The 27,381-nt window shown below is 42.7% G+C and overlaps 1 protein-coding gene across 16 annotated transcripts in view; it reads right to left on the bottom strand.

The window, feature by feature from the left end:
* The window catches only part of lcorl (ligand dependent nuclear receptor corepressor-like), a 190,220-nt gene extending 169,280 nt beyond the window's left edge, over positions 1-20,940 (bottom strand). For 5 of the 16 annotated variants that reach the window (XR_005460011.1, XM_038791530.1, XM_038791528.1 and 2 more), the window contains exon 1: positions 20,500-20,706. Coding sequence is in view for 13 of the 16 variants with exons in the window: in XM_038791530.1 (XP_038647458.1) it covers positions 20,500-20,596 (97 nt within the window). In the remaining 3 variants the exon portion in view is untranslated. Of the gene's footprint in view, positions 1-20,499 lie in introns of all 16 variants that reach the window. The other 11 variants (XR_005460009.1, XM_038791517.1, XM_038791529.1 and 8 more) reach the window with 7 other exon arrangements.
* Between the last annotated feature and the right edge of the window lie 6,441 nt (positions 20,941-27,381).

Raw genomic sequence — 27,381 nt, 5'->3', positions numbered from 1 at the left:
TTAGGCGACTAGATTACAATGAGGCACATAAATTATGGTTCAACCATACAAACCTCTCGTTAGACCACATTGGGAACTGGGGGCAGTTCTGGGCACCTTCCTGAAGAAGGATATGTAGCCTTGGAGGAACTACAGCATAAATTTGCCAGAATGATACCTGGACTCCAAGGGTTAAACTGTCAGGAGAGATTATACAAATTAAGGCAGTGTTTCCCTGAATTAAGGTGTTTAAGCAGTGAATTGATTGATGTTTCCAAGATATTATGGGGAGGGAATGCAACGTAGACAGAACCATTTCTGGTGGTTGGGGAGTCTAGGACTAGGGACAATGTAAACATTACAGCCAAACCTGTGAAATAGGAAAAACTTCCACAAAGTGAAAGAAATTTTGAACTCTCTTCCATCAGCAACATTGCTGCAAGAACAATTTTAAATCTAATATTTATAGATTTTTTTAGCAGAAGTATTAAAGGATATGGGCATGGATCAGACATGAAGTCATTGAACTTAATAGTGGCTTAATAGCTCGTTTCTATTCCTAAATCAGAGACATTCTTGAATTCAGAGTTTAAATTAAACATAACCAACTCTGAAGAAGCGTCATAAGGACTTGACATGAACACCTATTTTCTCTCTCCACAGATGCAGCCAGACCTGCTGAGCTTTTCCAGCATTTTCGGCTTTGTTTCAGATTCTAGCATCTGCAGTATTTTGCTTTGATTTAAATTGAACATACTGCACAAGAATGAACAAATAATTGCCTTGGGTACTACCATTCCAATTAAATAGAAAGGAAGAATCCACTTTTTATAAATGTAAAACAATGATCAACAAGTTGCCACACAGGATAAATGGCGTTAACTCTGTGTCGTTGTCATAGGTGTCAATTACAAAAGCAGCACTTAAACCATATTTAGTATGCCGGTTATTTCAGGCAGATCAAGCAGCTGTTCACAGCTCTTTAAAGTGCAATCACCTGCTATTTAAACCCTTTCAGCCAGCCCTGTTGCTGTTGTGGCTTCCAAAACTCTTGCCATTGCTGCTTACAAAGATCTATGTGCTGAGGTGAAACTGGCATTGCTGAATTTAATTAGCAACACTTCCTATGCAGGGGTAACTTTTACTTGGAGTAATTAATGCTACATTAACATTGTATTTACCTTTTCAAAAAAAGCTCTGTAGATGTGTGATTAATTTGCAGTTTATTGGCTTCAATGTGGCGACTAGGGGTTTTTCACAGTAACTTCATTGAAGCCTACTCGTGACAATGTGATTTTCATTTCATATTTAAACATTTCCCACTGCTGAACTGTTCGCCAACATGCCTGCTCAGTTTATGAGAGGGTAGACTTTTACCCAGAGTAATTAACATTTAATGATACTTTCTTCCCCCCCCCCACCCCCCTCCCATCTCCTCTCAAGGAAGGGTGCCTCTTTCATGTCAAGCACCCTTTGATTAATTACTCTTTTCCCATTTTCCCTCTCACCCAGAGTCAAAGCAAGCAATGTTTTTTCCCTTGCTGACCCAGAAAGATAATAATCTAGGAAACAATTTTGGGTGCATTCTAAAGGCATTCCTAACTTTAATCACATGCATTACCTTTATCTCAATCTTCCTGAACTAGTCCATGCCATCTAGAATACTCTCTCCCCCTCTAAATCTAACTATTTATAGGTATGATGTGGAGATGCCATCATTGGACTGGGGTGGGTACAGTCAGACATCTTACAACACCAGGTTAAAGTCCAACAGGTTTATTTAGAATCACTAGCTTTCTGAGTGCAGCTCCTTCATCTGGTGACTGACCTGATAATGGAGCTGCGCTCCAAAAGCTAGTGATTCCAAATAAACCTGTGTACTTTAACCTGGTGTTGTAAGACTTCTTTCTATTTAGTAGGTTGTATTGCGATAATTGTAATATTTCAGTTCCTATTGTCATGCGAGTGTCCCTTTAAGAAAGGTCTCATCACATGGCTTCAGTGATCACATTATGTGGGTGGAGCTGGGCTGTGTCTGAGAGAGTTTTACTTTCAGGATTGGCTGCTGTGGACTCAGACAGAAAACAGAAATAAAACATGCCTGTCTATCTCTATTTTCATTTTAAATAGCTGTTCCAGTAAAAATCACCTTGCTGATAGCTTTAGATATAGTTTGCTTTCCGGAAGAGCTCAAACCTGCTGGTGAGACAGGGTCAGAATCTCAGGGAAAGCAAGTCTTATTCAAGTGAGAATGCAGAGTGCTGGACCACGCTCTTGAAGGGTTTTTTGGTTTATGGGATTTTGTTTTTGAATTGGAACAGTGATGGGGGAATTAATTAAGTGTTATACGTAGATTACTGTAGCTAAGGGGTATATTTATGTTTGTATTAGAGAGCGAGGTGATCTCACTATTCTGAAAGAGCTCGACAGGGCGGACACCGAGATTGATTCTCTTGCCTGGGGAATCTAGACGGGAGAAAAACAGTCTCAGGATAAGAGTCAAGTTATTTAGGACTGAGATTAGGACAAATTTCTTCACTCAGGGGGTTGTGCATCTTTGGACGTCTCTACACCAGAGGGTTGTGAATGCTCCATTGTCAAATATATTCAGGGCTGAGATAAGACAAATGTTTGGTCTCTCAGGAAATCAAGGGATGTGGAGAGTGAGCAAGAAAGTGGATTTGACGTCGAAGGTCAGCCAAGTTGGTATTGAAGTGCTGTATGGTCCACTTCTGCTCCTATTTCTGTTACGTTCTGAAACAACATTTCCATTATATATCACTTCAAAATGTTTTATCTCATAAAAACTTCAGTTGAACTCGTGGGGAAAAAAAACAAACTCACCGAAAAAAAACAAACTCACCAAAAAAAATAAACAACAATGGTTATCCAATAGGAACAGGTGCAAGCAAAATGTAAATCTATAGAACAGTAGATATTCTGGGTTTTTTTTTTAAATCAAGAGTAATTAACGTTACATTAAAGTTGTATTACTTTTTCAAAAAAAGTTTTGTAGATGTGTGGTTATGAAAGAAATTTAGTGTTACAAGGCAAATTCAATGCATCGGTGACCAGAAAACATACCCATGCTGCAAAGTGTCAGAATGTCATTGGGAAGTACTGTTTGAATTGGGAAGTACTGTTTGAATCACTTGTGTCATTTCTTCAAGCTTTCTAATAGTAATGGTGAAGGGAATACAAAATCACGAGTTGCCCAACAATCCCAGGATCTCGGCCAAATAGGAACAGGTGCAAACAAAATTCAAACTTGTTCAAAAATAAGTCTAGATTTCTCCAAAAGTCTTAGATTTCTGCTACCTTTTTGGAGGAAGTGTTTCTTGGCATCACTCCTGGAATTTAAGGTTATGCTCTCTATTTTGGACTCACATCAGAGAAAATAGGGCAGAGAGAAATCATCAAATTCTTTAGTCATCTCAAAAATATCTCCTCGAGATCCTCCCCTTATGTTTCCGCACTCGAGAATTAGTGGCAACTAGTCGTTATAGTTGAACTCGGTACTAGTATGGTGAATCTGTGCTGCACAACTCCAAACCCTTCAGAACGGATGCCGCACTTCAAATACAGTTTTGTATAATTTAAAGTACCCACTTAATTTAAAGTACTCATTCTAGCCAAATTCAACAAAAAGTTTAGGTCAGGTAAACTGGTCAGGCAACATTCTGGAAACTCTAAACACCCTCTGAAACAGTTTTACAAATCAAACCTGCTATGAACAAGTAGAAGAATAAAACCAGACAGACCACTCGGTCAGTTTTGACTCCGATAAAGCACGCCCAGTCCAGTCAACCTTGAACAGTCCTCTTCAGTAACACCTGGGGACTTGTGCCACAGTTGGGAGAATTGTTCCATACTCATCATTCAACAGTCACAGACAGAATTATTCTCAGGTCAACATCACAAACTGCATCCCCATTTCTCGTTACATCAACAACTAAAACATATTTATCTAGCATCTTTAACATGATAAAGCATCCCAAGATATTATGAGTGTTGTAAAGCAAAAGTACACATCAAGCCACCTTTTGGAGCAGAATACGAAAATACGAAAGAAACACTTGGTCAAAGAGGTAGGTTTGAAGGAGCATTTAGAAAGGTTCACTTATAGAGATGGGGGGGGGGGGGGGGGGGATTTAGGGAAAGAAATCTAGGGATTAGCGCCTAAGCAGATGAAGGCAAGGTAGCCACTGGAGGAGCAATTAAAACCAGGAATCAAAAAGTGAGAATTAGAAGACTGTAGATACCTTAAGGGTTGTGATGCTATCAAAGACTACGAAGATAGAGAGAAGCAAGGACTTGAAAAGATTTGAAAACAAGAACGAGATTTTAAAAACGGAGTGTTGCTTTACTGGGAAGCAATGCAGATCGAGCACAGAATTAGGAGCAAGAACTTGTTTTGATTGCCAAGTTTATAGGGGGCAGAACGTGGGATACAAGCCAAGAATGCGATGGAGCAATCACGTCTGGATGGATGAGGGTTACAGTAGATGAGCAGAGGCGGAAAAGGCAGATGATACAGACACAGGTGGAAAATCATTGCAGGATCAAACATGACACCAACTTGTCAGGGGGAAGGATTAAATCGCTAGCTGGAGAACAGAATCTGGGAAGGGGACCAAAGACAATAAATAGCCTCAGCCTTTCCAATATTTAATTGACGGATATTTCACTCATCTAGTTATGGATGTCAGATAATTTAGTAACAGTGAAAGGGTCCAAAGATGTGGTGAGGTAGAGCTGGGTGTCAGTGCACATGTAAAAATGAACAGTAGAAGGCGGCACGTGGCGCAGTGGTTAGCACTGGGACTAAGGCGCTGAGGACCCGCGTTCGAATCCCGGCCCTGGGTCACTGTGGAGTTTTCACATTCTCCCGTCGTCTGCGTGGATTTCACACCCAAAATCCAAAGATGTGCAGATTAGGTGGATTGGCCACGCTAAATTGCCCCTTAATTGAAAAACAAATAATTTGGCACTCAAAATTTATTTTTAAAAAATGAACAGTATGTTTTCAGATGATGTCACTGAGGAGCAGCATGTAGAGGAGAAATAGGATGTGACCTGGGATAGACTCTTGTGGGACACCAGAGATGCATATCAACATACAAATTAGGAGTAGTGGGCCATTTGACCCCTCAAGCCTGCCTGGTCTTATCTCCACTTTCCTGTTTACCCCTATACCTGTTAACTCCCTTGCAATCAAGAATTGATTTAGATCAGCCTTAAAAAAAAATCTTCAATGACCCTGCCTTCACTGCTCTCTGGGGGAGTAGAATTCCACAGGACAAAGACCCCCAGAGAGACCCCGTATTTTTAAACTTTGCCCCCTAGTTCTCATCTCTCCCACAAGGGAAATTCTTCTCAGCATCCACCCTGTCAAATCCCCCAGGACATTATGTTTCAATAAGATCACCTCTTATTCTTCTAAACGCCAACGGATACAGGCCGCACTTATTCAACATTTCCTCCCAAGATAACCCTTCATCCCAGGAATTATTCAAATTAACCTTCTCTGAACTGCATGAAATGCAAATATATCTGTTCTTAAATAAAGAGATCAAAACTGGAAATAGCACTCCAAATATGGTCTCATCAACACCCTATACAATTGTAGCAAAATTTCTCCACTTCTATATTCCATTCCACTTACCATAGATAACAATTTGTCTCTTGCCATCCAAATTATTGCTGTACCTATATATTAACTTTGCGATTCATTACAGATCCCTCTGTACTGCAGAATCTTTCTCCAATTAAATATACTGCTTTTCTGCTAAAATGGACACGATCATATTTTCCAACATTATCGTTCATCTACTATTTTTTTTCCCCCGCACACTAGAAGTGCGAACAAGAGAAGCCATTGCAAGTAATACTGTCCCACTGGGAGGACCAAACCATGAGATGCAGAGGCATAGGATACAGTTGGAAAGAAGTGGCACCGAGAGGCCTCAACATTGACTCAAGGCTTCATGAAGCCTCAAGGTTCTGGATCAAACATGGGTAAAGAAACCTCCTGCATTAGCACCCTCCTTGAGTTGTTGAATCGGTACTCCTCCATATTGACCACTTGGAAGCATCACCAAAGGTAGCAGCAAGAGCACAGAATGAACTCTGGGTGAGACATTTCAAAGTTCAAATGGCTTGGAAACACCACGACTGACTGAGCCCTGAAGGAAATTGCTGCCAGTCTGGGCAGTGAGAAAACCAACTTGACCTCATCAATCTACATACACCACACAGTCCTTGTGGGGACAAAATCCTATCTTCACAGATGAAACCCTCCAGTTTGTTGTGTTGAATGGGATACATTTAGACAAAGTCTAACCGTTTAAAACTGGGTATCTATGAGGTGGTGTGAGCCATCAACAAGAGATCTGCATCCCACCAGAATTCAATAGCCTAGGCCCCAGCATATCCTACTCTGCCATTACCATCAAGTCGGGTGACTAAGTCTGCTTCAATGCGGAATGTAGAAGATCATGCCAGGAGTGGCACCAGATATAGCTTGAAATGAACCAACCTGGTGAAACTACAACATAAATCCACATGCAGGCTGAATAGTAGAAGCAGCATGCTATCGCATCAGCCAATTCCACCAGCAATAGATCAGACACAAGTTCTACAGTCCGCCGTTATGAATAACGGTGGATAATTAAACAAATGGGAGAAGACTCCATGAACATTAGAGACCATCATACAAGTGCAAAAGACAAAACATAGCATTCACAACCATCTTCAGCCAGAAGAGGCAAGCGATGAGCCATATTGCCCTCCTTCTGAGGTCCTCACCATCACAGATGTAAGTTTAACTAATTTCATTTGAAATCAAGAAATGATTGAAAGCACTGAATACAGTAACAGCTATGGATCTACACAACGATGTTAAGTTCCATCTGCAATTTCTCAAAAGGAAGCAATCTTGTGTTGATAAATGAAAAGTAACTTCCACCCACACAAGTGGCAGACAATGATCATTTTCAACAAGTCTAACCATTGCCCTCTGACATTCAATGGCAATATCATTAAATCCACCATCCTGGGGGTCATCATGGAGTAGGGTCACAGCTGGACCAGCCAAATAAACATAGTAACCACAATTAGAAGTCAGAGACTGGGTATTCTGTGGAGAGTGACTCAACTACTGACTGACCACCCCCCCCCCCCCCCCCCCCCCCCCCCCCCCCCACCCACACACACACACACAGAGCCTTTCCACCATCTGCTGGACACAAGCCCAAGAGCATGATGGAATACTCCCCACTTGACTGGATGGGTGAGACACTAACAACACTCAAGACTCCAGGACAAAGCAGTCTGCTTATTTGATAACCACCAATCATCTTACAAATCCACTCAACAGAGCAAAGCACATATTTGAAAAGCACTCACAGAACCACTGCTCTTCTGACTGGCTGCATCATTCTATGTAATTAGTCCCGTTTCCCTGCTCTTTCCCCAAAGTCATGTAAACGTCAGTCCTTCGTGTAGTTATGCAAGTCCCTTTTTAAAGTTACCATTGATTCTGCTTCCATTGACCTTATCTATGGGGCTGGTTGAGCACTGGGCCAAACACCTGGCTTTTAAAGCAGACCAGCAGCACGGTTCAATTTCCGTACCAGCCTCCCCGAACAGGCGCCGGAATGTGGCGACTGGGGACTTTTCACAGTAACTTCATTTGAAGCCTACTTGTGACAATAAGCGATTTTCATTTCATTTTCATCTAGCAGTGCTTTTCAGTTTACAATGTGCTGTGTGAATCCTCCAAACCACTGTCTTCTCGTGGCACTCTGATCCTTCGGTGTCCTCTGCTTACAGATTATTTTGCGCTGAAAAAGATTTCACATTATTAACTGTCAAACCTCTGCATGATTTGCAATATGTCCTTCAATGTTCTTCTAACCCTCTCCGAATCATGGGGAATAACTTCAGCTTCTCCAGTCTCTTTATATTTCAAGATAGAAAAATAAAATCTGAAGTGAAGTATACATTGTAAGGATGTCCAACATGCCTGACAACTAACAGATTGCTTCTGAAGTGTAGTCAGTGTTATGTGGGAAAACATGGCAGCCAATCAAGCACACTGCAAATTCTACAAACTGGATGAATTAAAAGCTGTGTGGATTTGAAAGAGGGGGGGGGGGGGTTATGCTAGAATACATAAAGAATCTTGTGCTGTTGTTTGAATGTTGGCACCGATTAGGTTTTCACACACTAACGACCATGCATGAAGATGACGTGCCTTGTGGTTATTGTTTCATATGATAACAGCACTTACATTAGCACTTCCTCAGCGTTGCACTGAAGAAACAGCTTAGATTATATTATAAAATTGAGAGACGGGGATTAAACTAAACCTTCAGTTTGGCTTAGTGACAGCATTTTCGCTCTAGTATTCAAAGCCCATTTACGTGAAACATGAAGGTGTGTTTGCACCGTCAGAGATTCCAACTTTCATGCAGAAAAAAACTGGTGATTGACCTTATTGCTGTTTGTGTGACCACACAATCCAAAATGATAGATACCAAGTCAAACATAAAATGGGAAAATGTCTGGGCACGATCAAAGGCACAATGAAAGAGACAATGCACAGTGACAGAAGTTTATGAAAACAACAATTTGTACATATGTGACACCCTTAATGCAATAAAATCTTTTAATGGTGCTTTGTATGCGTTAAAAAACTAAATTTGACGCTAAAAGCTAGACGATAGACAAAGGGCGGGATTCTCCATTTCTGAAACTAAGTCTTGACACCGACGCAGAATTTGTGGACCTTCACGACAGCAAAACTGCGCCGAACCTGTATCGATTCAGCAACTGTGGTGGGGCTAACACTGGCGCCATGCGAAACAATCAATTCCAATAAAAAATGGTGCCGGACCATAGTTGACACTCAGGAGGCAAGGACACATTATAGTTCTGACACACACACAGACACACACCAGCCAACATGGTGGCACTGGTCGTGCCCATTCAGCTGATGAGTCGACTGGGGCCCTTGGGCGGGGGAGGCTATGTTCACAGTAGGCTGTTAGCAGCGTGCACAGCTGCATGGCTGCCTTGCCTGCTGTGGCAACGGTGTTCCGTGCCCGATCACCCCGACCCCACTTCCTAGCCACCCCCCCCCCCTCCACGACTACCACCCGGCCATGGCAGAAGCCCACACCCCTAGCGGCACAAATGTCAGCAAACTATGGCAATGTTGGACACTTTCCATATGCCCTCTCCCTGAGCAGCCACGACTTCGGTTTCACAATTTTTAAAAGCACAAGTGAACAGTGCCAGCGGGAACGCAGCCTATCGGAGGTAGAGCATCGCAGAGGCCCCAGAGAATACCGGGTCAAGCTAACGATATGCAAACTGTTTACTCAAAAATGAAAATCGCTTATTGTCACGAGTAGGCTTCAATGAAGTTACTGTGAAAAGCCCTAGTCGCCACATTCCGGCGCCTGTCCGGGGAGGCTGGTATGGGAATCGAACCGTGCTGCTGGCCTGCTTGGTCTGCTTTAAAAGCCAGCGATTGAGCTCAGTGAGCTAAACCAGCCCCTGTACTGTGCGTGCATTCCAGGCTGTTGACATCACTTCGAGGTGACGGAGAATTGCGATTTGCTGTCAAATTGGCACCCGCCACGATTTTAGCATCGGAACCTATTATCTGTCCAATCGTCTGTCACGATTCCGGCGTCAGACAATGGAGAATCCCACCCCTTGATTTTAAGGAACATCTTAAAGGAGGAAAGAAAAGGAGAAGGTTGGAGAAGTTCCCACGAAGTTATGGCAGCTGAAGAAACCATTGCTAATAGTGGAGCAAAAAAACAAATCAGGGATTTTAAGGTGGTCAGAATTAGAGAAGTGCAGTTATCTAGAGGGCTGTGAAGCTGGAAGAGATTACAGAGATGCAGAGAGGGACAGTTCTCGGGAAATTTGAAAACGAGGATGAGAATTTTTTTCTCTAAATCGATGTGCTGTTTGAATAGACGCTAATCTATATCAGCAAGGACAACGGTGATGGCAGAATGGGACTCGAGTTAGGACGCAGGCAACAAACAGATCTTCAGATGTCCAGGTTTAAGGGACGCAGAATGTGAGAGGCAACTCTAGTGTGTATTGGAAAAGTCAAGTGTAGAGATAACAACGGCATCGCCAAAAGTTTCAGCAGTAGATAAACGGAGACAGGGTGGATGAAGCAGTAGTTGAGCATAAAATTGGCAGTTACAGCAATGGCTTGGAGGGGTGGTCAGAAGCTAAGCTTGATGCCAAATGTGACAAAACTACAAAGAATCTAGTTTAGTCTCAGATAGTGCCAGGGACGTTAGCTCATGTGTACATCAGAATAACACCAACATTGCAGGCTGGATTCCTGTTCCAGCTGAGGTAGACGAGGGACCTGCCTCCTTGCCCTGCACTTTAGAGTGGAAGGCAATGGCAAAACACCGCTGAGAAAATAAAAATTACCAATAAAATGGCTCAGGATGAAGTTTCACCAGACAATGAGCCAAGCACCTGCCTTCAGGCAGAACACTTGATAATGAGGAGTTCTAGGGAAAGGGGCGGTGTCAAGTGTGCAGGGAGATATCAGTGCAGAGACAAGAGACAGACTTACGAGAAGAGGCGGCATAGTAACTTAACAAAAACACAATAGGAGCAACAATAAGCCATTTCTCCTCTCGAGCTGGAACTGCCCACCATTCTCAACTGATCGCGGACTTTACTTTCTCACGTGCCCCCATAATCCCCGACTTCCTTGCATGTCAACAAACATGGCCTTAAATACATTTTATGACTCCCTGGAGTGGAGAATATCAAAGATTAACGAACCTTGAGAGAAATTCCTGAAATGGGAGACCCCTCATTTTGAAACTTTGTACCCGTTCTACATTCGCCCACAGGACTGGTAAGGTGTCTCAAAATATAAGCAAAGTGATGCTAGCCATTTCATGCTGCAGCTTTGCAGTAGCAACACGTGATACTCTCCCATCAAAAGGGTGCTGCCGACAAGCCAGAAAGATGTTCCATCACACAAATGCGATGCCAGTGTGATTCCAGGTATTTTGGTTTTTCGCCCACATGCCTGGCAGAGCGAATCAAACATCCATTTGTCTGGTCACAATAGGCAAAGTATTGACTCTAACCAAGCAGTCCATGCTTGCAAATCTCAGAACATTGTGTCCAACATCAGATGCGATTTTACGTTTTGACAGCACTTGTGAAATAATTCTGATTGTGCTATGAATTACACCAAAAACCAAGTTAAGATTATCAGTTGGGCTCGCAGTGTGGCTCACTTGGGTGCTCGAAGCTCATTATATTAACACAGAGCCCTGTCCTTTGCAGACAGGAGCATATCCAAGTACGTACTGCACCTTTTTCAAATAGACAAAAGCTTGGGGGACAGTCATCCCCCATGGCAATGCCTTACCCCTATCAGTCAACATGCCTGGTTTGAATTTAAATAAAGTGTGCCAGTTAGTTGCTCCCTGGCACATTCTTCATGCCAACATCTCTACCAAGCAGAGTCTATCTGTCAACCAATCAGTACTCTTCTCATGCAGTATAAATTGTTGTTCCCTTTACAATTGATATCCTTGCAGTGCTCATGGGAACAAAACAAAAAGATTTGGCAGCACCTCTCTTTTTTCAGCAAACTCAAGTTCTGCAGAACTGTTTGAACACCTCTCATTCTAAACTCCAGTGGATACAAGCCCAACCTTCCAACCATTCCAGACAATCCCTTCATCTCAGGAATTAGACTAGTGAACCTTCTCTGAATTGCGAGGATATTCCTCCTTCCTGAAATAAAGAGATCAAAACTGTATGAGGTCTCGCTGATGTCCAATTATTACAGGACTTCCCTACTTTTATACTCCATCCCCCTAGCAATGAAGACCAACATTCCCAATTACTTCCTGTATCTGCATGCTAATTTTTGAGTAATGCAGCAAGACATCCAGAACCCTCAAATGCAACATTCTACAGTCTTCTCCATTTACACTACATTCTGCTCTTCTATTCTTCCCAAAGTAGACAACCTCACAGTCTCCTCCATTATACTCTATTTGCCAACTCACTTAGAACATACAGTACAGGAGGCCATTTGGCCCATCGAGTCTGCACCGACCCACTTAAACCCTCAATCCCACCCTATCCCTGTAACCCAATATCCGCTCCTAACCGTTTTGGTCACTAAGGGCAATTTATCATGGCCAATCCACCTAACCTGCACGCCACTGGACTGTGGGAGGAAACCGGAGCACCCGGAGCAAACCCACGCAGACAGGGGGAGAACATGCAGACTCCGCACAGACAGTGACCCAATGGGGAATCGAACCTGGGACCCTGGCACTGTGAAGCCACAGTGCTATTCGCTTGTGCTACCATATTTAATCTATCTATATTCCTGGGCCTTCCTCACAATTTACTTTCCAACCTAGCTTTCTATCGTCAACAAATGTGGGTACAATACTCAGTCCTTTCATTGAAGTCATGAAAGTAGATTGTAATCAAGTCCCCAGCACTGATCCCTGTTGCATTTCACTAGTTCCAGTTTGAAAATGGACCCCCTGTTTTTGGTTAGGTTATGCTCAATCCATGTTAAAAAATCCCCCCCCCCCATAGCTCTTATCTTGTATTGTCACCATTGACATGGTACCTCACCAAATGCCTTTTGGAAATCCAAATACACTGCATCGACTGTTTCTCATTTACCCACTGTGCTCATCATATCATCAAAGAAAGTTGTCACACAAATTTTCTCTTCATAAAACCATGATGATTTTGTTGATTGTAATGGTGGTAAGATGGATACAGAACTGGCTCGGTCACAGAAGGCAAAGAGTAGCAGTAGAAGGGTGCTTTTCTCAATGGACGATTGTGACTAATGATGTTCCACAGGGATCTGTGCTTGGGCCTCTGTTGTTTGTAGTGTACATAAGCAATTTGGATGAAAATGTAGCCAGTCTGATTAGTAACTTTGCGGATGACACCAAGGTTGGTGGAGTGGAAGATAGTGTTGAGGATTGTCAGAAGATACAGCAGGACGTAGATAAGTTGGAGACTTGGGCAGAGAAATGGCAAATGGAGTTTAATCCGGACAAATGTGAGAAAATGCATTTTGGTAGGTCTAACATTGAGGGGAAATATACTTTAAATGGCAAAACTCTTAGAAATATAGAAAGTCAGAGAGATCTGGGCGTGCAGGTCCACAGATCTTTGAAGGTGGCAACACAAGTGGACAAGGTAGTCAAGAAAGCATATGGAATGCTAGCCTCCATTGGGCAGGGCATCAAGTATAACAACTGGCAAGTCATGCTACAGTTGTATAGAACCTGGGTAATGCCGCACTTGGAATATTGCGCACAATTCTGGTCGCCACACTACCAGAAGGATGTGGAGGCTTTGGAGAGGGTGCAGAGGAGGTTTACCAGGATGTTGCCTGGTCTGGAGGGTGCTAGCAATGTGGAGAGGCTGAATAGACTCAGTCTGTTTTCATTAGAAAGACATTAGAAAGAGGTTGAGGGGTGACCTGAGAGAGGTCTACAAGATTATGAGGAGCATGGATAAGGTGGAGGGGTCAGTCACCAGGGGACATAGGTTTAAAGTCCGTGGGGCAAAGTTTAGAGGAGACGTGCAAGGCAGGCTTTTTACGCAGAAGGTCGTGAGTGCCTGGAACACGTTGCCTGGGGAGGTTATTGAAGCAGATACATTAACGTCGTTCAAAAGGCATCTTGACAAAACATATGGATAGGATGGGTATGGAGGGATATGGCACAAGGAAGTGCTGAGGGTTTTTGGCAAAGGTTGGTATCATGACCGGTACAGGCTTGGAGGGCTAAAGAACCTATTCCTATGCTGTATGGTTCTTAAATCTTGTTTTCTTAATGTCCTGTTACTACTTCCTTCAGAAAGGATTCTAGCATTTTTACAATAATAGATGTTGAGTTAACTGGCCTTTGGTTTCTGCTTCCCGTCTCCCTCCTTTCTAGAACAGAGGCATTCCATTTTTTGTTTTTCAATCCACTGAGACCTTTCCAGAATCCAGGGAACTCTGGAAGATCACAGCCAATGTATTCCCCATCTCTGCAGCCATTTATTTTAAGATCAGAGGATGTAGACCACCAGGGTCCAGGAAATTTGTCAGTCTTTACCCATTAGTTATCCTAGTACTTTTTCCTCTAGTGGCAGCAACTGTTCTAAGTTCCTCCCTCCCTTTCGTCCCTGCTTTTCGACTATTCCCGAGATGCTTTTATCATCTTCAACTGTGAAGACAAAAACAAAAGTCACTCCCATTGTCTTATTTCCCATTATTAATTCTCCAATCTCATCTTTTAAAGGACCAACATTCACTAAAAGTGTAACGATTAATGGAACAAAGAAATAACAATAAGAAAAGCAGTCAATGGTCAGTGGATGTGTCTTACGATTAAGGTTAATAATAACACAGGATTCTGAAAGCACCAATGCAAAGCTTTATGTTTATGTCCTGGAGGAGAGGACGTAGCTGGATATTTGTGGACAGCGGTGGCAGAAGAGCATTGGGAAGTTGAACTTGGTGATAATTGGGCAGCACGGTAGCATGGAGTTTAGCATAAATGCTTCACAACTCCAGGGTCCCAGGTTCGATTCCCGGCTGGGTCACTGTCTGTGTGGAGTCTGCACGTCCTCCCCGTGTGTGCGTGGGTTTCCTCCGGGTGCTCCGGTTTCCTCCCACAGTCCAAAGATGTGCGGGTTAGGTGGATTGGCCATGCTAAATTGCCCGTAGTGTCCTAATAGTAAGGTTTTGGGGGGGGGGGGAGAAGAGTTGTTGGGTTACGGGTATAGGGTGGATACGTGGGTTTGAGTAGGGTGATCACTGCTCGGCACAACATCGAGGGCCGAAGGGCCTGTTCTGTGCTGTACTGTTCTATGACACATACGAACGTGGTTTCACCACCAAGAGGATGGAACAGTGCAAAGGAAAGGCATGAATTCTAATACCAGGAAAACAGGATGGCTTTGAATTTGTCGAAATTAAGTCCCATTTACCTTTGTCCTCATTGACAAAGAAATGTACAGCACAGGAATAGGGCCCTTTGGCCCTCCAAGCCTGCTCCGACCATGCTGCCCGTCTAAACTAAAATCTTCCACACGTCCGAGGTCCATATCCCTCCATTCCCATCCTATTCATGTATTTGTCAAGATGCCCCTTAAGGGTCACTATCGTCCCTGCTTCCACCACTTCCTCCGGCAGAGAGTTCCAGGCGCCCACTACCCTCTGTGTAAAAAACTTGCCTTGTACATCTTCTCTAAACCTTGCCCCTTAAACCTATCCCCCTAGTAATTGACCCCTCTACCCAGGGAAAAAGTCTCTTGACTATCCACTCTGTCTATGCTCCTCATAATTTTGTAGACGTCTATCATCAGGTCACCCCTCAACTTCCGTCGTTCCAGTGAGAACAAACCGAGTTTATTCAACCTATCATAGCTAATGCCCTCCAAACCAGGCAACATCCTGGTAAATCTCTTCTGCACCCTCTCTAGAGCCGCCACATCCTTCTGGTAGTGCAGTGACTAGAATTGAACACTATACTCCAAGTGTGGGCTAACTAAAGTTCTATACAGCTGCAACATCTCTTGCCAATTTGTATACCCAATGCCCCGGCCAATGAAGGCAAGCATGCCGTATGCCTACTTTACGAAGTCTTACAACACCAGGTTAAAGTCCAACAGGTTTGTTTCAAACACGAGCTTTTGGAGTGCTCCGAAAGCTCGTGTTTAAAACAAACCTGTTGGACTTTAACCTGGTGTTGTAAGACTTCTTACTGTGCTGACCCCAGTCCAACACCGGCATCTCCACATCACAAGTATGCCTACTAGACTACCTTCTCCACCTGTGTTGCCCCTTTCAGTGACCTGTGGACCTGTACACCGAGATCTCTTGACTGTCAATACTCTTGAGGGTTCTACCATTCACTGTATATTCCCTACCTGTATTAGACCTTCCAAAATGCATTACCTCATATTTGTTCGGATTAAACTCCATCTGCCATCTCTCCACCCAAGTCTCCAAACAATCTAAATCCTGCTGTATCCTCTGCTAGTCCTCATCGCTAACCGCAATTCCACCAACCTTTGTGTCGTCCGCAAAATTACCAATCAGACCAGTTACATTTTCCTCCAAATCATTTACGAACAGCACGGATCCCTGCAGAGCACCACTAGTCACAGCCCTCCAATCAGAAAAGCACCCTTCCATTGCTACTACCTACCTTCTATGACCTAGCCAGTTCTGTATCCACCTTGCCAGCTCACCTCTGATCCCGTGTGACTTCAAATTTTGTACCAGTCTGCCATGAGGGACCTAGTCAAAGGCCTTACTGAAGACAACATCCACTGCCTGACCTGCATCAATCATCTTTGCGACCTCCTCGAAAAACTCTATCAAGTTAGTGAGATACGACCTCCCCTTCACAAAACAGTGCTGCTTCTCACTAATACGTCCACTTGCTTCCAAATGGGAGTAGATCCTGTCTCGAAGAATTCTCTCCAGTAATTTCCCTACCACTGACGTAAGGCTCACCGGCCTGTAGTTCCTTGCTACCCTTCTTAAACAAAGGAACAACATTGGCTATTCTCCAGTCTTCCGGGACATCACCTGAAGACAGTGAGGATCCACAGATTTCTGGCCTCAGCAATTTCCTCTCTTGCCTCCTTCAGTATTCTGGGGTAGATCCCATTAGGCCCTGGGGACTTATCCACCTTAATATTTTTCAAGATACCCAACAACTCATCTTTTTGGATCTCAATGTGACAAGCTATCTACACACCCGTCTTCAGACTCAACATCCACCAATTCCTTCTCTTTGCTGAATACCGATGCAAAGTATTCATTTAGTATCTCGCCCATTTCCTCTGGCTCCACACAGATTCCCTCCCCTATCCTTCAGTGGGTCAACCCATTCCCTGACTACCCTCTTGCTTTTTATGTACGTGTGGGATTTTCCTTAACCCTATTTGCCAATGACTTTTTGTGACCACTTTTAGCTCTCCTGACTCCATGCTTAAGTTCTTTCCTACTTTCCTTATATTGCACACAGGCTTTGTCTGTTCCCAGCCTTCTAGCCCTGATAAATGACTCATTTTTCTTTCTGACGAGGCCTACAATATATTTTGTTATCCAAGTTTCCTGAAATTTGCCATATTTATCCTTCTTCCTCACAGGAACACGCCGGTCCTGAATTCCTTTCAACTGACATTTGAAAGCCTCCCACATGTCAGATGTTGATTTACCCTCAGCTCCTGGTTATATAATGCCTCAACTTTAACATTCTCAGCTATGAATTCAAATCTCTCCATAGCCTCACCGAACCCCTACTTCTAATCTCCTCCAGGCCCAGAACCCTGTATTCTCCTGATTCTTGCTTCTAGAACATCTCGGTTCAATTGCACCATCATTAGCAACCATGGCCTAAGCTCTGCAATTGCCTCCATGAACCTCTCCATATCTTTTTTCCATCTTAAGCCATTCCTTTAAAACCTGTTTGATCAAGTTTGTGTTATCTGTTCTAACATCCTTGGGACTCAGTATCAAATTTTATTTGATGACACCTTGTTTTATAGGAGAGGCACTATACAGTATGTAAATGTTGGCTTCAATAATAACAGTACTGATTTGACAGACAGAGGGAGTAATGCTGGACATCAGGGAATATGTGTAAAGTGACACGATGGTCCCCGATATCAAACTGAGGATGGAATCTAGCACTGCATCAGCATGGACAGGCACTGTTGGGAGAAAACATAACTGCAATTCAACAGATAAGAGTGCAAACAAAAAAGAAATGCATCAGGTTGCTAGAAACATTGAAGGAGGATGGGATGTTCATGGTGTAGAAAGAAGCAATAAAGTCAATCAAATTCGGGAAAGACAACAAACCCTGGTCAAAATCATGCAGAATCCTTGGTGGACTGCCTCAGTGCTGTCAGCACTGAAACAGATTGGAGAATGCCAAAGAGGAAATAGTGGAAGCATAGCAGTGAGACAACACCATGCAACATATTGGAAAGACTAAAAGAAAAACCGAATGAATTGTATTTTTTTAAATTTGAAGATTGGAGCAGATTGGTGATCTTGACAAGCAGGGGACAGAAACTGGTTACTGTGGATACATAACTATAATGGTATGCACAGTAAGGAATCAGTGGATCCAGGAGTAGAAAGTACGAGTAAAGAGCAGGGATAGAGGATTATACAGATAAAAGATCAGAAGAAGAGTAAGCGATGTACGGAAATACAATTTTACATAGATCGGAATCATCAGATTCTCTCAATTAGTGTGAAACTTAATCAAATTGTGGTAGAAAGACCAAATAACGGCAAAGGCAATTTTAGAGAAATTTCTATTCACCTGAAAGATCCAAGCAGTTTTTGTTATAGAAAATATTATACATCACCAGACAATCAACAAACTTATGTATTAGGCATTTAGACTTCCATTCAACAGATTTAAAGTTTTGCATTGTACTAGAAAAGGGGACGATCAACCAGGATCCAAATGGTCTTGTGGTAAACAGGAGTTGTGGAGCAGATCAAAGGTGGCATCTTGGTGGTACATAAATATGCAGCCAGGTTTGAGAAGGTACTTGAAGTGGGCTAACATCCCTACCATCAGAGAGAAGGTTAAGGGGTTTAAGTTGGCAAGCAAGTATCTATGTGAGAAGGTGCCTAACAATGTCCTGCCATCAAGGAATTGTTCATGCAAAATACTCAATTGTGCCATTCTTGAGAAGTTTCCAAGCCCTGCTAGCCAACTGTCTTATCCAACAGAGAGAAATTCAGAAGGACAAGTGAAATTGAACTGAAATAATGAGAAACAAACAATGTCCCTTTATTGACAAGGTGGTCTTCCCACCCCTGCCACCCATTACAGACTTGGTAATCTGATTCATGAATGAGAACAAGACTGCAGTTTTGCACAATGATGTTGATGTCTGAATAGCCAGCCCTACCCATTGACGAGTTTCGGTGGGATCTTAGATTCTGCCCACCCAGTTCAAAATAACACACTGGTTAAAGCTCAGTGGACAAGTGATGTGGTTCCAGCTGCTCAACAGGCACACACTGGCGGTTGTACAATCTTAGCAATTAAACTCCAGCACTGTGCCTTGCACATATCTCAGCAACCCTAAAGGCTAAGTTAAGAGGTATGTTACTCTGCAAAACGCCTTCCTTATTAGGCAAAAACCTTTCGCTAACTGCAGATTTTGCATTCGTTCGAATGGGAGACTCAAGCATAGCGATTTATCGATTGCCAAACGTCCAACACAGCTGATAACATCCAAAAATCTCATTAAAGTGGCAACGGTACCTCGGGTACAGGGAATCATCCACCTTACTTCGCTTGCACAAAAAAATAATTTTGCGCCAGAAATCAAAAAGAGACGCTAGAAAGATTATAGGCCAAGTTAAGGAAAGCTCCTGATTGAGCAAAAACCCAGATTCTGAAGCTTCGCACCGAAACAGATTGCTATTGTCGCGATTCAGTCTGAGAAAATTTGAGAGCCAAAAGTGCAAAGCGAAATGGCCATTTCACATCCAGCAGCAGCTCTAGAGCCCCAAAGATTTGGGCTGTGGCAGATCGTGGACATGATCTGCCGGATAGAAAATCCTGCGAAGAAGTGCCGCATCTCTGACCGAAAAGAGCAGTTTACACGAAGGGTGAAATTAAGGTTAAGACACGAAAGGGGGGGGGGGTGGGTGAGAGAAAGTTTGCAACAAAAACAAAACCCGAAAAAGTTTAATCAGTCTGTAAAAAGGTTGACGGAAGGTGTGGATTGGGACGAACAGTGAGCTGCACCACGGTGGGGTGGAGGAGGAGAGACGCGCGCGGGGTGGCGGAGTTAGAGGGAGCCCCCGGGGCAGCGGGTGGTGAAGCGGAAGTCGGAGCCGGGTCACTCTCTGGGGGAGTCACGTGAGCCACTTTTTGTTCCTCCGCGGCCGTTAGGCTCCGACGTCGCCGCCACTCCCACCAAGTGCGGAGGGGAATGAGGAGCGAGCCGGAGAGAGTGGGGCTCCCGCTGCTCCCTCACAAAGATCACCATGGCAGCCAACTCACAATCCAAACTTCCTCGTGGAACCGCCACGCCACCAACCGTCACTTTTCAACCAACTCCCTCGCGGCAAAAGCCGCTCACTCGCGCCCAAAGAGTACAACAACAAATAAATAAAATAAAATCGCCAGCCCGATCAGACATCGCGCCTTTCTTCTTTTTAAATCTACTCGGGCCAAGTCAAATCTCCCCCCCCCCCCCCCCCGGAGGGGCGTGCGGGACATCCGCCGGAATGGCGAGAGGGCTCTCGGAGTCAAAGACAAAGAAAATGGAGCCAGGTACCTCCAGAGGAGCAACTTCAGGGCCAGTCGCGGCGAAGAATAGGCTCTTTTTTCCTAATCGCCGACTCACCCAAGTGCCACCAAATAACGACACGAACGCAACGGCGGCTACTGAAAGCGGAGATGCCGTCCTTACCTACACAGTGTATGAGTTTGTACCGCCACGAATCGAGTTCCCGCCGAAAACCTCTTCTTTCTGCTGTACATCTGGGGCTACCGCACTGACTCGCCATTCTGTCCTAGCCCTGGTGTGTGCGTCTGACGTCACCGCGCACTATTTACATATGGCGCCTGCGTCTCTTTGATTGACGGATGTCATCAGCTTCCCGGCTGGAGGCTGGACACTTGGTGCTGCAGCCTCCACTCCCGGCTGGAGACTTGGTGCTGCAGACCCAGCCACAACCCCCACTCCCGGCCACAACTGGCTCCAGCCCCCACACCCGGCTGGACACTTGGTGCTGCAGATCCCACTCCCAGCTGGAGGCTGGACACTTGGCGCTGCAGACCCCGCCACGACCGGCAACAGCCCCCACTCCCGGCCACAGCCCTTCCTCCCGGCCACGACTCGCTGGAGGCTGGACACTTGGCGCTGCAGACCCCGCCACGACCGGCAACAGCCCCCACTCCCGGCCACAGCCCTTCCTCCCGGCCACGACTCGCTGGAGGCTGGACACTTGGTGCTGTAGCCTCCACTCCAGGCCACAACTGGAAATGGACAAAAGAGTGTTGCCCTTAGAATTATAGATATTTAAAATAAAGTGCACATGTTGTACGATGGTACCTTATTTTTCTGGCAAAGATAAGTGTTCATTGTAAACTATTCTTACCCTCTTTACTCGAGGTTAGGTCGTTTCACTTTAAACAAGTCAACCCGCCTTTTCCGAGTAAATGCTTCGTGCAATTTTAATTCCCTTCGTGTGGGAGTCAAGTGTCTGTAACAACTTGACCAAATGGATTTTGTGACTCAATCAATCTGCACTGGCGAATGTAGGGAGAAAGATGCAATAAAGAGACTGGTCTAGTTTTCTTTAACCGAGTGGGAGGCACTGGAGCTTTCCGTGGAGCTTTGCTTGGAAACATTGCAAGAAGCACCATCATAAAAAATAAATAAGTAACTGTTACTAAGGCAGCATTGTGATACAATTTTATTTTCGTTTTGTTGGCAGGCAGTGTGTCGTGGTTATCGGTAGAAAATAAATCCTGCCAGATCATAATCGGAGCAGCATGAAATAATTTTATTTCCGTGAACAAGAGGCACAGAATTACTTCAGGCTAATAAAGTTGTAATCAGTCTCACGATTGCAAATCTAATATCGTGTCTTACTAGAAGCAAAAATAACCCACTATATTTCTTCCGTGTGATTAAACATTAATAAGTCAACAAACAAAATGACATAATTAAAGGCAGGAAATCCGGAGAAGAAAAACAATGCGAGCACATATTCACATGTCACAATGACGTAGCACCTGTGAAAACATTGCCACACTCCTAACAACAAAACTAATTCGAGCGTCTGATGCTCACAATAGAAAGCAGATTCCTTGAATCCATACAACTGTTCTGTTTCGTTCACTGTGATTTCCCCCTCGTATCAGTCTGCCTCCAGCCTGTATTAGATAAATTAGGGATAAAGGAAAACCTGGCTGTTTATGTTTGGAGAATAGAGCGCGCCCAAAACTTCATAAATAGTCTTCTCGGCAGGTCCGGGCTGATCCACTATGTCTCTTCAACACATCCTGCTTTTATTTCAGATTTCTCTCATTTTCAGTTTTTCCTCTTTAGTTTGCAAACGTTTCACAGAGGAACTGGGCAGGCATGGCAAAACGCCTATTTATATCAGTTATTTGTTGGCTTCCACTGAATATTTCTTACTTGAGTCTTATGTCTCATTGATGGGAGTTGTAATTTAAAATGAACTTTTGATAGAACTGCAAAAGACTGATCCTGTATAGAAACTCGAATGTGCAATGAGTTTATCAGACACAACCTTCTCTGCATTTCTTCATTCTCTCCACTTATCACTGGTTCCTGTTCATCTGCTAGTGTTCTTGGTGACTATTCCCCGCCCCTGCTTCCCTCCCCAACCCCCAAACAGTTAATTGCACCTGAAAAAAATGATGGCCGCCGGGGAGTTTTTTCTAATAAATACCACAAATACTGAAGCTACATCTACATTTCATTTTTATATTTCCGTTTGTATTTGAGTACAAAGCATTTCAGTTCCTCTTCTGAGCTTTTCCATTGCAACAGGTAGAAACATTAGAAGACAATACACAGCAGAACCTAAGTTTTGCTTTTAATTTTTTTGTGTATGTTCGAAGCTGGAAATTTTAAAATAACTTTTCCAGGTCTCAAGTAGGAATCAGTAGGAAACTAAGATCTTAAATATAGATCAAGCAGAGGACTCCTCCTGATAGTTGCTGATGAACAACACCATCATCAGAAAATACAGTAAAATGCTTGCCTAAATGCAGAGTTGGTCACGACTAGAAATCCAAAGATGCTAAGATTTTTGAAATGACCTTTTTTCAACAGAAAAACGCAACACTTGAAAGAGAAAGGAAAATGAAATCCAAATATTCACAAACTTGAAATTGCAGTTCTGGCTTTACCACTCCTTATTTTTTGAGTTGTCTCTTCCATTTACTTTTATTAGGCTTTTTGAATGAAACACTAATTATGATTTGCTTGAAAACAATTAAATGTAAAAAAGTAATTTTAACTATTACTCACTGATACCACAAAATATAATATTATACTCCACAAAAAGCAGACGATTGATTCCATTTCTTAAATTGATTTTGTCCAAGGATATAATAAAACTAATATTGACTGCAGTTTTCAGACTAGAGCTTTTTCCCCACAGGTGTTGAATTGACCTTAACTGTGTGCACTTAACAATGTACTCAGTCATTACAGTCATGTTTGTGGTCTTGGGTCAATAGGTTACAATCAGTATTGAAGAGGAGGTGAGATTTGTATTATGGAAACCAATCCAAGAGTATTGAAAATTGTAGGCCCAAGCACTCTACATGACTAACCCAAAAGGACAATCAAAATGTGTCAAGTGGTACAGAGACTGAGAAAGAGAGAGAGAAAAAGAATGAGGACAAATCAAATAAAAAGGGTGAGAGAGGCAGTTCAGGAAAAGTGACATAAATTTTGTCTATTAGCAATGTCAAGGGAAATCCATTAGTGTTTATAAATATTTGTTAAAAAAATGTTTGCGGTTTGAAACTGTTTGTAGTCCCTCTTAATCTTGATTCTTCACATCCATATTAAATAATGCATTGTAAATTTGAGTGGTGTAATAGGTCTACTGTCCAGTGAGTATTGTTTAGAACAATGAAATATCTGTGAACAGTCATTACTGTGTTCATGAATATTATTGCCATATACTGCATGCCATATTTGTTTTCACCTTAGTATGTTTACCAAATGTCCTTTTGTCCTCAAGACATTCAGGCTTCTAAATTATTAAAATAGTCAGAGGATACCTTTAATTTATGTTGAATAAGGTTGCTGGTTATTATCGTATAATTTTCCAGAAATATGTTAAATTCCATTGGATTTGAAACCCCGTTTCAGAGTCAGAATTGTGCATATTGTTACACTGGAGAAAATGTGCAATGGTATCCTGCATGTTACATTTTCCCATGAATGCTTTCAATAGAGAACAATGATATATAAATATCTGTGTTGACATTCAACACAGTCACAATATTGCAGAAATCAATGTTACATGAAACAAATCTTTTAATTATTTCTACCTTTTGAAAACGTTGAGGATTTGATGGACATATTAAGAGATAAAATCTTAACATTTTATATTGTTTCCAATGAATACGCTTACATTTTAATTCACATTTAAAACATAGTTTGGGATTCCACAAATATAGTAGCTATATTTTCTGAGATCATTGCTCTCAGGTATAAGCTGTTCATAGAACTTGAGTCTGGCAGATTGGTGATGATAACAGTTATCTGATTGATTGTTAACTTACAAACCAACATTATACCTCTTATAATAATGATTCTGGTGGGAAAATTAAAACTTAGGGTATCAGCTCAATCTTAAAGAAATACATCTAATTATGTTTGCATGGTAGTAACTTGAATGAGATGATTCCCATTGTGTGGCAGAGTGAAAAATAAAGCAGACAAAAATAGCGGAGAAGAAAAGACCATCAAATCTCTGTAATGTAAAAGCAGAATACCGTGGATGCTGGAAATCTGAAATTAAAACAGAAAATGCAATAAATATTCTATTTCACAAGGATCCCATCAGGCAGAAGGTACAGAATTCTGAAGACACGCACATCCAGACATAGGAACAGCTTCTTCCCCACAGCTACAAGACTCCTCAACGATTCGCCCTTGGACTGATTTGTTCCCTGAAAGAATACTATTCACAATGCCCTATGCTGCTCTTGCTCATGTATTTGCTTTGTTTGGCCCCTTGTTCTGCACTGTAACCAATCGCTGTTTGTCGATGTTCCATTTGTCAATGTACTCTGTTGATTATTCTTTTATGTCTACTATGTACATACTGTGTACGTTCCCTTGGCCACAGAAAAATACTTTTCTCTGTACTTCGGTACATGCGAGAATAAATAAAATCAAAATCAAACAAAGGCCAATGATAGTGTGGAAGACAGAACGAATGACCAAATGTCTTACAGGGCCAAAAGAAATAGTGATGAGGCAAGAAAAGAAACAAAAGACATACTTAGAAAACGTGTGTTCCAAAGCAAAAATAAAAGAAAAACCAAAACATACAAAGAAAGCAAAACAAAGGGGAGACACAAATCTGTCCTGTCTTCCAGCCTATCATGGATCTTCTTTTGTCTTTGTCCAACTTGGTCAAATCCTATTCCATCTCTACATTTCCCAGTTCTGATGAAAAGTCATTGACCTGAAATGTTAACAATTCATGCGGTCATATGTCTTGTGTTCCATAGTTAAGGCATTTCCTAACCACCCAGGCTCATGTAATCCCTTGAGGGGCACTGCAAACCAGGTCAAAAACCCAAAACCAATTAGGGAAAAATAAGTTATGGAAAATTCCTTCCTGACCTCCTTATCCTGCCTTTTCTCCAGCTGATCAATCCCAGTCCAAGAGATCAAATTATTATGCTACAAATTACTTGGTACCTACCCTTCGTTCAATCTGATTTCCACCCCATTTAAGATGTTTAGCTCTCTTTTGAAAGTATACTGCAAATCAGCTCTCGATGCATTGGCTTGCAATTTGTTCCATTGCTCTGCTATGTTCTGGGATCAGAAGGTATATACTTCAGTAAAATTCACTGGACAGTACAGATAATAAAATGAATATAAATATCTTGCATAATAAGGTCAGAAGTGGAGATGTCCACTGATGATTGCAAAATGTGCAGCATACCAAAGCAGTCCATGTACAAATGCAGAAAGATCTGGGGCAGGATCCTCCAGCCTCTCCGGACTTGGGCTGACAAATGCTAAGTAACGTTCACACCACACAAGTGCCAGGCAATGGCCACCTCCAAAAAGAGAGAATCTTACCAGCGGCGATATTACCATTATTGAATGCCCTACTACCAACACCCTGAGGATTACCATTGACCAGAAGCTGAACTGGATTAGCAACAGTAGGTCAGAGGCTAGGAATCCTGCAGCGGTTAACTCATCCCCTGGCTCCCCAAAGCCTGTCCACCATCTATAAGGCTCAAGTCAGAGGTGTGTTGGAATACGCTCCACTTGCTTGGATGAGTGCAGCTCCAACAACACTCAAGAAGCTTGACACCATCTAGGCCAAAGTAGCCTGCTTGATTGGCATTCCATCCACAACATGCACTCCCTCCACCACTGACATACAGTGGAAGTAGTATGTACCATCTATAAGATGCATTGCAGGAGTTCACCACGCCTCTTCAGACAACACCTTCCAAACCTCTGACCACTACCACCTAGAAGGATGAAGGCAGCAGATGCATGGGAACACCACCGCCTGAAATTCCCCTCCAGCCACAAACTTCCTGACTTGGAAATATATCACTGCTCCTTCACTGTCACTGGGTCAAAATTCCAGAACTCCCTCCCTAACAGCATTGTGGGTGTATCTACACTACGTGGACTGCAGCAGTTCAGGAAGGCAGTTCACCACCACCTTCTCAAGGGTAATTATGGATGGACAATGTTATAACCTGCCTGCTTCCCACTGGCTGGGGACTAATGGAAATCCCACAATCCTTAGGGAGTATGAGATTCCCCAATGAGGGGGTGGTGTGTGTATTAATTTTTTTTTGTAGTTTTTATTTCCTTATAATCAAAAAGTCGGGCGAAAACAATGTTATCTGTTTGTCTAATTCATTTTCATTAATGGGAATCACAGGCAGGGTTCAATGACAATATGGACTTTGCACGCTTCTCAAGCTGCTTGCTGGGATGAACTGGGATGCATTTGTACAGTTTATTAATCCTATTGTGGAGTAGGCAAAAGTAATAGCACCATCATATCTGAGAAAAGTTCACTTCATGGACTGTCCCATGGAATTTTTGTGGATTGCATAATACAGAGATGAACTGTGTTATAACAGCCCACTAATAAGCAACAAGGTCATGGACCTTGCCAATATGTCACAGAGTATTTGTATTCAGAATCAAGTACCAAGAGAAACTGCTAGGACATGTAGAAGTTTAATGACTTGATAAATGCTGCCAAGGTAAACAGCATTCAAGCAGACTTTCCTATTCTGAAAAGAAAGCATTTGAGAGATTAAGTAACATTTAAGTAACTATATGCATAAATATGAAAAAGCACAGAGCCCACACAGATAAATAAATACACTTTGAGTTGCCAAATCAAAAGTGTAAAATTAAGCCTTAATCATTAAAGATAATAATGCACAAAATGCAGGCATAATTTAATGCATTTCCAGATACCAAATCAGGTTGTCTTAATCCACACTTCTCTTATTTTTATAGGCTAAACTTATGCAAAATATAGGACATTCAGTACAACAGTTGGTGGGCTCT

This window comes from Scyliorhinus canicula, chromosome 3, assembly GCF_902713615.1.
Source record: "Scyliorhinus canicula chromosome 3, sScyCan1.1, whole genome shotgun sequence".
In the NCBI taxonomy this organism is placed as follows: Eukaryota; Metazoa; Chordata; class Chondrichthyes; order Carcharhiniformes; family Scyliorhinidae; genus Scyliorhinus; species Scyliorhinus canicula.
Note: the sequence above shows the minus strand (reverse complement) of the source record. Positions and strands in the feature narration are given on the sequence as shown.